Genomic DNA, 12,669 nt, shown 5'->3' with positions numbered 1-12,669 from the left:
ATCGGCAGGCGGACTCTCAACCACTGCGCCACCAGGGAAGCCCTAAGTATATTTTTAAAGCTATCTTCTTTCTGAAATGTTCCTCCTTTATTTTGCCTAGTGAGTTCTTTATCCGTTAAGACCTTTGTCAAGTGTTGTTCCATTCATTCATTTAACATATTTGTTAGCATTTACTGTGCCTCAGGCACTGTCCGAGGTGCTGGAGATTCAGCAAGGAATTAGGCAAGGCCTCTGCTTTCCTGTGTGGGGGAAAAAGATGCTAAAAAGGTAAACAAATGGTTTCAGAAGGTGATAAGGGCTGAAGAAAATAAAACAGTAGGTTGATGTGGATGGAAAAAGTCATGACTTTAGGTAAGGTAATCAGGCAAAAACTCTGAAGGGTTGCTATTTTGGCTGAGATTTGAATGATGAAACAGACAGCTGTTTCAGCACTTTAAAAATGTTGCTTTGCTTCTTTTTGGTCTCCATAGTTTCTCATGAGACATCCACAGATAAATGAATTGTTGTTCCCTTATAGGTAATGTGTCATTTACGTGGTTGCTTTCAAGATTTTTACTTTGTGTTTTAGTTTTTCACAATTTGACTGTGGTATGCCTGGGCATGGATTTCTTTCTTTCTTTTTTAAAAATAAATTATTTATTATTTATTTTTGGCTGCGTTGGGTCTTCATTGCTGTGCATGGGCTTTCACTAGTTGCGGCGAGTGGGGGCTACTCATCATTGCGGTGCACGAGCTTCTCATTGTGGTGGCTTCTCTTGTTGCGGAGTACGGGCTCTAGGTGCGCGGGCTTCAGTAGTTGTAGCTCGCGGGCTCTAGAGTGCAGGCTCAGTAGCTGTGGTGCACGGGCTTAGTTGCTCTGTGGCATGTGGGGTCTTCCTGGACTAGGGATTGAACCCGTGTCCCCCGCATTCGCAGGTGGGTTCTTAACCACTGCGCCACCAGGGAAGTCCCTGGGCATGGATTTCTTTGGGTTTATCATGTTTGGGGTTCTCTGAACTTCTAATCTCAGGTTTATATATGTGAGGGTTTATTTCTCAGCTCTTAATTCTGTTCATTGGGTATATTTTTCTGCCTTATGCTAGTACCACACTTTTTTGATTACTGTGGCTTTGTAACAGTTTTTGAAATCAGGGAGTCTGAGTCTTCCAATTTTGTTCTTTTACAAAATTGTTTTGGCTCTTCACAGTCCCTTGAGATTACATGTAATTTTTAGGATGAATTTTTCTGTTTTTGCCAGAAATGATTTTGGGATTTTGATAGGGATTTTGGGATTTTGCATTGAGTTTGTAGATTGCTTTGGGTAGGATGGACATCTTAACAGCCCAATAAATATATTTTTTAAATGAATGTACATTGAATGTGGTGTTTACACTGAACAAATTTGATGTAGTTCTAAGGTTTCTTCTGTTGAACATTCCCAACAGCTAAGCATGCTTTGAAGGTATTCCTAGGGAATTAGTTCCTTCCCTCAAACCTGTTTCTAGACTCAAAAATGTCCTGACCACTTTCTAACTATAACTTGGGAAGAAGGAATGCTGATCACTGTCATCTTGGGAGCTCCTAGGTCCAGGATATATGGAAGGAAATCTATTTGACTTGTATATACACAGTTGACCCTTGAACAACGTAGATTTGAATTGTGCAGGTCCACTTACACATGGATTTTTTTCATCAGTGAATACTGCAGTACTAGACATCCCCGGTTGGTTGAATACGTGGATGTGGAGGAACCATGGATAGGAAGGAACCATGTATACTGAGCTGACTATAAGTTATACTTGGATATTCAGCTTCAGGGGATTGGTGTGCCTAACCCTTGCGTTGTTCAAAGGTCAAGTGTGCTTATGTTTTGGTAAATTTTGTTTTATTTTCTTGACGACTTCTTTACTTCTCCCTGCAGAGATGTGATAATGGATCATCATGTTTCCACCATCAAACCTCGAAGAATCCAAAACCAAAATGTCATTCACCGCCTGGAACGCCGGCGGATCAGTTCAGGCAAGGCAGGCACCCACTGGCACCAGGTCCGAGTGTTCCACCAGAATGTCTTCCCCAACTTCACGGTTGTAAATGTTGAAAAGCCGCCTTGTTTCTTGCGTAAATTCTCACCTGATGGACGCTACTTCATTGCTTTCTCTTCAGACCAGACATCTCTCGAAATCTATGAGTACCAGGGCTGCCAGGCAGCTGAGGACCTACTGCAGGGCTATGAGGGGGAGATCCTGTCCAATGGCAATGACCAGCGGTCAGTCAACATCCGTGGCCGGCTCTTCGAACGCTTTTTCGTCCTGCTGCACATTACCAATGTGGCGGCCAATGGCGAGCACCTGAACCGGGAGTGCAGCCTCTTCACTGATGACTGCCGCTGTGTCATCGTGGGCTCAGCTGCCTATCTCCCAGATGAGCCTCACCCTCCTTTTTATGAGGTATATCGGAACAGTGAGTCCGTGACCCCCAACCCCCGGTCCCCCCTGGAGGACTACTCCCTCCATATCATTGACCTTCATACTGGCCGCTTATGTGATACACGTACCTTCAAGTGTGACAAAGTGGTCCTGTCACACAACCAAGGGCTGTACTTGTATAAGAACATCCTGGCCATCTTGTCAGTGCAGCAGCAGACCATCCATGTCTTCCAGGTGACTCCTGAAGGCACTTTCATTGATGTGAGGACCATTGGCCGCTTCTGCTATGAGGATGACCTGCTCACTGTGTCAGCTGTTTTTCCTGAGGTGCAGCGGGACAGTCAGACAGGCATGGCCAATCCTTTCAGGGATCCCTTCATCAACTCCCTGAAACACCGGCTGCTCGTGTACCTTTGGCGCCGGGCAGAGCAGGATGGTAGTGCAATGGCCAAGAGGCGCTTCTTCCAGTATTTTGACCAACTACGGCAGCTGCGCATGTGGAAAATGCAGCTTCTGGATGAAAACCATCTGTTTATCAAGTATACTAGTGAGGATGTTGTAACCCTGCGGGTCACAGATCCATCACAGGTACCAGGTGCTCTCCTGCCCTTTACCCCTCCAGTCTCCTTGGCACAATGGGAAGGTTTCTCTCTTTGCCTATAGCCAGTCTCTCAGAAATAACACATTTTATGTAATCTTGAATTTTTGCTGTCTTCGGGCTCATACTTAAAACAGCTCGACTTTTCTAATCATTTCTCAAAATGATTTTTCTCATTTGGACAAATGGAAGCTATATCGTAAGCCATTGACATGTAGGTAGTCAACTCTGTGATTATTACCCTAATTCTTCTGCAGAGCATTTTCAGTACCCTTGAAATGGAAGCCCAGATGCTACAGGGTCAAGGTTTGACTCCCTATGGATACTGCCTTGATTTTGTATAAGATTGTACTTATTGGTCTGCTCAGTTCTGGCAATGAGAATGAACCCACCATACGAAAAAGAAAATCTTCTAAAAATCTAGTTTTTCTTTCCTACTTAAATGATGTCAGTATACTTCCTCACCAAATCTTCTTTAGATTGTAACAGGTAAGTTCATTTGATGGAATTAAGCTTTATGACTGTACTCTGACCTTTCCCATGTGCTGGAACATAGGTTGTGGAGCAGTGAAAAGATCAAAAGGAAGCCAAAATTTTTGATCTACCAAGTGAATAATCAAGACTGCAGGTTCTGAGGGTTTTTCAGTTTGGGTGAAAGATGTTGGTAGGGGAGAGAGGCATTTCACAAATAGGAATAACGTGGTGTTAAGAGCATGGAAACCTCTAAGACTTTTGGGTTGAAATACCATGCTGAAATTCAGGGTAATTTGGGCATTTCCCTTTGAGAAGCTCCTTACTTTAGTGTTGACCAAGTGAGAGACCTACTTTTCTGTACGTTTGTCCCCCCATTCTCCTATTTCCAGAGTGTCTCCTTAGATACTAGTTTGGAAATTTAGAACAGAACAAACCAGTAAACCACGAAGTCAGCTGAGTCTGGTTTCTCTCATTGACTTGCAGCTGATTCTGCCTGTAACAGTTAGAGACTGTATAAGGAATTGTCTCCTAAGACCGTACCAGCCATCCATGGTAAAATGTTTTCTAATATTTTTCTTCTGAATCATACCTTGTATATTCTAAAATATAAGGGGGGGTGGTGAGTAAAATGGTTAGAGATCATTTTTTTTTCTGAATTCTTTTTCTTCTCTATTAATGATGAAGTCACCCATTGAGCCATCATGGGTGAGCCCATCTAGTTCATGTTATGAGTCATGGGAGGTTGTCCGTGAAGCCCTTGACTTCTGTACCCTCCTGTCCTGTATTTCCCAGTCTGGCCTGGTGGGAAGGCTAGTAAATGTTTGTGTAATTCTATATTCACATAATTATGATGGATCCTGGTGAAGCCCTAATATGATCAAAGCATTGTCCAGGTTTATAGAAAGGACATGAATCAATCTTATATTTAGGTTTGAGCTATAATTACCTTTTTATTTTGGAGGGAATATGTTGTGTGACTGCTGCAATTGAGATTATCCTTTTTTCCTTTGCTAAAACATGACCTACTTATATCCAGTAGCTACAGTAGGCTGTAGCCAGAAACATTACAAGGGCTCTATGCTTTGCTTACAGAATTTGTAACTTTAAACCCAATCTCTCTGCCCTTGTTGTCCTCCCTCCTCCTTTCCCAGTTTAATTTGATAGGTTCCAATAAGGTTAATAAGTAAAAAGTGCACCTAAACACAAAGCCTTGCTAATATTATGGGTATTATTCTCAGGTTACTCTCCAGCCTCTTTAATTTACAGCCAAATTTAATTTCCAGGTGACCGCAAAAGTCATGTAATATAAGCTTTGGGAAGGACTAATTACTATTAAAACAGGTGGGCCAGATGTCTCCAGAAATTGGTAATGGAGATTTAAATTCAATCATAAGAGGCGGAATACTAATCCTAGTGTTCTGAAAACTTCTAGAGTCCTGCTGGAAGCTTGCAGATTGACTCACACTGCCACATTCACTGTGATAAAAACTAGAGGTACCTGGTGCTTCCTTGTTAGGCTGAGCAGAGCACTGGAGGTTTAAAGAAGAGGGCCAGTCACCCAGGGGCTTATTCAGAGAAAGCAGTAACTCTGCCACCTATGGCATTTGAATGGTTTTCAGGTTCCCCCTCTGAAATTAATTGTTACGAATCTCAAATGTATGTTACAAATGCTCTTGGCTGAAAGAACATTTATGAAGAAAGAAATGGAAAATGCTTCTCTGATTTTTCATGTGTTCAGCAGCAGTCCCCTGCTTGGTTACAACTTGCCTAGGTGGACACAGTGTACTTAAGATGTCTTTCTGCATGTTAGAAATATTAAGAGAGAAAAAGAAATGCCCCTAAATTGAACTTTCAACTGTACGTATACAAGAGAAAATAATTTGCCAACAGGCAGCTCCTGGCTACAAATCACTTTCGCAGCAGGAAGGAAAATTAAATCTGGCATTTTAAAAAAGTGGGTTGGGGAGTAAGTAAGGAATAACACTTGGAAGGCAAAATATTAAATTTTCACACAGCTTGAAATGAAAGATTGAAAACCTTCTTATACATATATGAACAACTCAGTAATTCCAGCAGATACAGTGGGAAATCAGACAACACTGAGGCCCTTGATCGATCAAGTCCACTGAGGCTTCCTCCTTTTCCAGGACCTCTTGGCACCATGTTTCCGCCATAGTGCCGGAGTGGAGGTGTTTGCCTGTTTTACTTGGGCAGCTTGATTTTCAACCAAAATGATATTTGCTAGGCAAGGCATTATACCCAGCTATTCCTTAGGTCTATCTATTCTTCCGCAGGCATCTTTCTTTGTGGTGTACAATATGGTGACAACAGAGGTGATCGCTGTGTTTGAGAATACATCAGATGAGCTTTTGGAGCTGTTTGAGAACTTCTGTGATCTCTTCCGTAACGCTACCCTGCATAGTGAAGTCCAGTTTCCCTGCTCAGCTTCCAGCAACAATTTTGCACGGCAGATCCAGCGCCGGTAAGCTGTTCCACTAGGCTTAACAAGCTTAATTTTTCTTCAGAAAATTTGTTGGTGTGAAGCTAACAGTCATTTACTTCAGGAAACCTCATATTCTTTCTGCCCACCTAGGCTTGGGTCAGTCTGCCTGTCATAACCCATTGTGTCATCCTAAACTTCTGTTTTCTCTTTCTTAGCACCTGAGGAATTACTTGTGTGTTGTCCATGATTCCTCCTAGACTGTATGTTAGCTGCAGAAAGATAGAGACCCTGTCTTTGTTTAGTTCATTGCTATATCTTCCGTGGTACACCGTCAAGCACTTAAATATTTTTTGAATGAGTGACTAAGGACATAATTTTATAACTTTTGGTTAAACATGTGTGTTGAACACGTGCATTTTTCTCTGTTCCATCCCCAAACCCCACTAAAATGACAATGAAGGAAGAAGAGGGACTTCCCCGGTGGTTCAGTGGTAAAGAATCCGCCTTGCAATGCATGGGACACAGGGTCCATCCCTGGTCGAGGAACTAAGATCCCACATGCCACAGGGCAGCTAAACCCATGTGCCACAACTACTGAGCTCACGCGCCTCAACTAGAGCCTGTGTGCCACAAAACTACAGAGCCCACGCGCTCTGGAACCCATGCGTCACAAGTACAGAGTCTATGTTCCCTGGAGCCTGCGTTGCACAACTAGAGAAGAGAAAACCCGCATGCCACAACTAGAGGGAAGCCTGTGCGCTGCAACTAAAGATCCTGCACGCCTCAACGAAGATCCCATATGCTGCAGCTAAGACCCGACACAGCCAAAAGTAAATAAAATAATTAAATAAATAATAAATAAATCTTAAAAAAAAAAAGAAGAGGTATAAAGCTACAAGAACAAAGAGAATGGGGAGGAGATATCAAGAGAGTTTTAGAAGCTGAAGAGCCAATGGATGAGTGATAACTAACTTGACATATCTCAGAGGACAAAAACTTAAAGACTGTAGAGCTTAGGGACTTCCCTGGTGGTCCAGTGGGTAATACTCCATCCTCCCAATGCAGGGGGCCTAGGTTCGATCCCTGGTCGGGGAACTAGATCTTGCATACATGCCACAACTAAGAGTTCGTGTGACACAACTAAGAAGTCTGTGTGACACAACTAGGAAGCCCTCATGCCACAACTAAGAGTACATTGCTGTACCTAAACAATCCTGCGTGCTGCAACTAAGACCCAGAGCAGCCAAAATTAAAAAAAAAAAAAAAAAAATGCAGAGTTTATCCATCAAGAAATAAGTTGCCTTGCACCAGAGAGCTCTGGAAAAGTTCAAGAAATTGGAGGCCCTACATACCTCTGGAGGATTGGATGACTTTTTTTTTTTTTTCCAGCCATGCCACGTGGATTGTGGGATCTTAGTTCCCCAACCAGGGATCAAACCCGTGTCTCCTGCAGTGGAAGCTTGGAGTCCTAACCCACTGGACCACCAGGGAGGTCCCTGGATGACATTCTTAAAAGGAGCAATCAGATGCTCTAGCTCCTTTCTTTAAGCCTACACTGCCAAATGACTGTCTCTTCCCCACCTCATCAAAAGGCTAGAGGTTTATTCTCTGGAGAAATTGCACCGTGCAGGCTCTGGTTTCATGTTCATGAGGCATGGCTGAGAGTAGGGATGAGACATGTCATGCTGAAAACAAGAATTAAGTGAAAATTGTCATACTGTTGGGGAAGACTCCTATCCCTCTTATCAGTTATGGCATCCAAGCTTATACTCCCCAGGCAGGAGATTAGAGATAAATTACTCAGGGAAACTGACCAACCCGAAGAAGAGACACTTGGAGGCCCCTCTTAAAACACCTAGGTCACCCTAAATTGATACCCACCTGTTATGAACCAGAGCTGCTCATAATTATCTGAATAGGTTATTGTGAAATGACTAGTTATTTTGGACCAAGGACTCAATTCTACTCTAGTCAGTCAGTGCCTGGTCACATTCCACATACCTAAATTGCTTCCCCAACCTTAGCCAGTTATGGAAAATATCTGCTTTAGGTTCTAATATAGATCAGACCAGAGTGAGTGGATGAATCAGAATAAGCATCACTGCCACTGGGAAAAACAAGCAAAGCAGACACCTAAATCAGTGGCATTGTATTTATACAGAATGACAGTAATTGATTAAAAATAGATGGATATTGATTTTCAGACAACTAAACATGCCTTTTTTTCTCTGGTTCACACAAATTTTCTGCCTTAACTAGCATCTCTATTCAGTATAGAAGGATTTTTGGGAGCAGAACATGGATCAGATCTTGCTTTTTTCATTTTGAAATGAATTGTTGTCTTTTAAAATTAACTTTAAAATTTAAGCAGATTATTATCAACTAGTAACAAAAACTGGGTACACTCAGTTAAAACATCAAAGAAGTCACTAGAAGGTAAGCTCCATGAGGGTAGGGATTTTTGTCTGTTATATACATTGCCATATCCACAGCACCTAGGCCAGTGTCTTTCATGTGGGAGGAGCATGTAAGATATTTGTTGAATGAATAATGTCATTAGGAATTAGAGGAGGCTATGTTTTCTGAAAATTTATTTCACAATGTACCTATAATTAAGTGAAATTGTAGGAAGCTCTGGAAGAGAAAACAAAAGGTTAAAGAGAAAGGTGGCATTCTAGCTTTGTTATCTTCAAAATTTTGCTTCATACCAGCAAAGATTTTGAAAAACTGTAGATACCCTCATGCATCAATTATTAAGTTAATCTTTAAACTTCTTACTGTTAAATTTAAATAGTTGCAAAGGATGCAATTTTCAATGTATTAAACATTGACATTTTTAAAAAAAGCATTACAAGATATAATTGGCATATAACATTGGCTAAGTTGAAGGTAGCCAATGTTATATGCCATTTTAAATATATCCAAGGGAATCTAATACCATAGTAATTTAGTATTCTATTTCACATAAAAAGTACAGAGCAAGTACAGACTTCCCTGGTGGTCCAGTGGTTAAGACTCTGTGCTCCCACTGCAAAGGGCAGGGGTTCAGTCTCTGGTCAGGGAACTAAGATCCCGCATGCCGCATGGCGCGGCCAAAAGAAGAAAAAAAACATACAGAGCAAGTTATTCCTGTACTGTTTGAAATTTTATATTTTTCTTTTTCTTTTCAAATTCATATGTCTGTTCTATCTCCCCCAGAGAATTGTGTCCTAATAACATTTTATTAATCATCTTATCATACTTTGCTGCATTGAAAATACAGTGTACATATAAATCAAAATTATTTTTTATTTCTTGTGAACACATGGATTTGAATGCTCAATTTTACAGTTTTCAATAAACTTTTGGTAAAAATAAATGAAAATGGATTCTATTTTAGGTTAGAATAAATGTTTAAGAAAAAAATGGACATCAGGGATCATGAGTCACTTAAAGCCTTTATCTTAAAATATAGAGACCAAATAAAACAAACAGTATAAAAAATAAAGAAACAACATGGTAGTCACTGAAATAATTTAAACTATAAAAACAGGAACATTCCTAGAACAGTAATGCTAAGTGAGATGCTTTAGAAATTTAAACTTTGTTAGATATAGTTTAGGAACTCTCCAAGAAAGTAGAATACAAAGATGAGTAGGAAAATGGGAGAGAGGTGATAAAAATTTAGAGGATTTTCTCAGGAGGTCCAATATCTGGCTAATTTCAGAAGGAGCAGTAGAAAAATGAAGGGGAGGAAATAATGTAAACAGTTTTCTTTTTCCTTTTTTTTTTAATCTATCTATCTATCTATCTATATATTTTGTTTTGTTTTGTTTTGTTTTGGCCATACGTGGGCCTCTCACCGCCGCGGCCTCTCCCGCTGCAGAGCACAGGCTCCGGACGTGCAGGCCCAGCGGCCATGGTTCACGGGCCCAGCCGCTCCGCGGCATGTGGGATCTTCCCGGACCAGGGCACGAACCCATGTCCCCTGCATCGGCAGGTGGACTCTCAACCACTGCTCCACCAGGGAAGCCCGCTAATCTATATATTTTTATTTTTGGCTGTGTTGGGTCTTCTCTGCTGTGTGTGAGCTTTCTCTAGTTGCAGCGAGTGGTGGCTACTCTTCATTGTGGTGTGAGGGCTTCTCATTGCAGTGGCTTCTCTTGTTGCAGAGCACAGGCTCCAGTCGGGTGGGCTCAGTAATTGTGGCTTGCAGGCTCTAGAGCGCAGGCTCAGTAGCTGTGGCGCACGGGCTTAGTTGGTCCGCGGCATGTGGGATCTTCCCAGACCAGGGATTGAACCCATGTCCCCTGCATTGGCAGGCAGATTCTTAACCACTGTGCCACCAGGGAAGACCCTAAACAGTTTTCTAGTACTGAAAAATATACATTTCCATGGGCGTTCCCTGGTGGCCTAGTGGTTAGAATTCCAGGCTTTCACTGCCGTGGCCCAGGTTCAATCCTTAGTTGGAGAACTGAGGTCCCGCAAGATGTGCGGATACACACACACACACACACACACACACACACACTCACACACACACTCACTCACACACACACACACACTCACTCACACACACACACACACTCTCTCTCTCTCTCTCTTCCAGATTGCCAAGGACCATCCAGTGGTGTGCTGGAGCTGGCTCATTCTGGCTTGTGAGAGCCAACTGTTAAAGTTTCAGGAGTTTCTGCAAGCTGTTAAACACAGCCATTATTAAAAATTAATTATTTTGGGGCTTCCCTGGTGGCGCAGTGGTTGAGAGTCCGCCTGCTGATGCAGGGGATACGGGTTCGTGCCCCGGTCTGGGAGGATCCCACATGCCGCGGAGTGGCTAGGCCTGTGAGCCATGGCTGCTGAGCCTGCGTGTCCAGAGCCTGTGCTCTGCAACGGGAGAGGCCACAGCAGTGAGAGGCCCGCATACCGCAAAAAAAAAAAAAAATTATTTTCTAATTATTAATTCATAATTGTTTTACTGTTGTACTCTTGAGGTTATTTGTATCTATTTTATCTGGTAAAAATATTATATAGTGATGTGCTACTGCTCATCTCTTGACAACTCTGCATTCAGTGATGTCACTTTGGTACCTTGAAATTGACCACAGCAGGAGGATTTACATCACAGAAATTGGCAGGCACTGCAAATCATGGCTTTTTTCCCTTCAGAGAAATAATTATTAAACTTATTAGCACATCACAGCTCCATCAAGTAACCAGTACAGTCAATAAATAAAAAACCCATACTGAGGCATATCATCATGAAATTTTAGAACACTGGGGATAAAGAGAAAATTGTAAAAACTTTCAGAAAGATCACATACATTTTATATATAAAAAATTAAGTCATTAGGGCTTCCCTGGTGGCGCAGTGGTTGAGAGTCCGCCTGCCGATGCAGGGGACATGGGTTCGTGCCCCAGTCCGGGAGGATCCCGCGTGCTGCGGCGCGGCTGGGCCCATGGGCCGTGGCCGCTGGGCCTGCGCGTCCGGAGCCTGTGCTCCGCAATGGGAGAGGCCACAACAGTGAGAGGCCCGCGTACCGCAAAATAAATAAATAAGAATAGACCATAGGGGGATAGGGTAGAAGTTAGTAGACCATTGCAATGATCCAATAAATAAAATTGCTACCTTTTGTTCCTGACACTAGGATTTAAGTTCTTTTGTGCTCATTTATAGCATCCTAAGCACCTAGAAGAGTGCCTTGCCCATTCTAGGCTATCTGTAATAATTTGTTGGTTGAATAATGGTGGCTTGGATCAGGGTGATAACATTGGGGGTGGTAAGTAATTGTATTCTCAGTGTATTTTGAAGATAGAGCCCAGAAGATTAGTGGAGGATGGGATATGGGCTGTGAAAGAGCAAAGTCAAAGATGATTCTAACATTTTTGCCCCAGTCAACTTGTTGAGAGAGTGTTACCATTAAACTCTGATGGTGAAGCTTGTGGGTGGAGCAGGTTTAGGCAAGAAGACCAGAAGTTCTGTAAGTGGAGAGGCCTAGTAGTTTCTCTGAGGAAGGAGTGTCAGATCCTCCTGACAGGTCAAGTACAGTAAGGACTGATAATCAGCGATTAGAGTCATCAACATGGAGATCACTGGAGACATTGATGAGAGTCGTTTCAGTGAGATGGTGGGCGTGAAAGCCTCTTTGGGGTGGGTTTAAGAAAGAATGGGAGCAGAAGAGACAGTGAGGAGTTTTACTGTAAAAGAGAGCTGAAAAATGGTGCGTTAGCTGGAGGGGCAAGTGGTGTTAAGTTTCTGCTTTTATTGATATTATTTTTTAAATGGGAGGGGAAAATGGCATGTTTGTTTGCAGATGGGACTGATCTGTACATAGGAGGAAACTGATGGGTTAGGAAAAGTTGGGGTGGGGGCAGAATTGGTTAAGTATATGAGGTCAGAGGATAGAACCTAGTGCCCAAGTGGATGGATTAGCCTTCTAGGGCAGCACATACAGTTAAATAGGTACAGATGTGCTAATGGGAGCTTTAAAAAGTTTTCTTCTCATTTCTTCTACTTGTCAGTTACGAAGAAGGCAGTGCCATTACGTGAGGATGAACATGGAGGAGGGGGATGAAATAGTCTTCTAAGTGAGTAGGAGACTCGCTGGACTGTGGGAATGCAGCATGAGTGTCCTGCAGCATTAAGGGCCCACGTGAATTTATGGATATAAATTTTGTGATTTTAATGATTGTGAAATTTAAGCTGGCTAAGGAAGGAAAAGAGGTCATGATGAAGGCGTAGGATGGCAAAAAGTTGGTAGAGTCAATGGAAT

The 12,669-nt window shown here is 42.3% G+C and overlaps 1 protein-coding gene across 8 annotated transcripts in view; it reads left to right on the top strand.

Moving 5' to 3' along the window:
* The window catches only part of DET1 (DET1 partner of COP1 E3 ubiquitin ligase), a 56,362-nt gene that overhangs the window by 4,372 nt on the left and 39,321 nt on the right, over positions 1-12,669 (top strand). For 6 of the 8 annotated variants that reach the window (XM_024732921.1, XM_024732923.1, XM_024732919.1 and 3 more), the window contains exons 2-4: positions 1,901-2,993; positions 3,961-4,029; positions 5,772-5,959. In XM_024732921.1, the coding sequence (XP_024588689.1) occupies positions 1,911-2,993; positions 3,961-4,029; positions 5,772-5,959 (1,340 nt within the window). In that variant the 5' untranslated portion in view covers positions 1,901-1,910. The remainder of the gene's footprint in view (positions 1-1,900; positions 2,994-3,960; positions 4,030-5,771; positions 5,960-12,669) is intronic. The other 2 variants (XM_024732925.1, XM_024732927.1) reach the window with 2 other exon arrangements.

This window comes from Neophocaena asiaeorientalis, unplaced genomic scaffold, assembly GCF_003031525.2.
Source record: "Neophocaena asiaeorientalis asiaeorientalis breed wild unplaced genomic scaffold, Neophocaena_asiaeorientalis_V1.1 scaffold442, whole genome shotgun sequence".
Lineage (NCBI taxonomy): Eukaryota > Metazoa > Chordata > Mammalia > Artiodactyla > Phocoenidae > Neophocaena > Neophocaena asiaeorientalis.
This window is presented reverse-complemented; position numbering and strand designations above follow the sequence as displayed.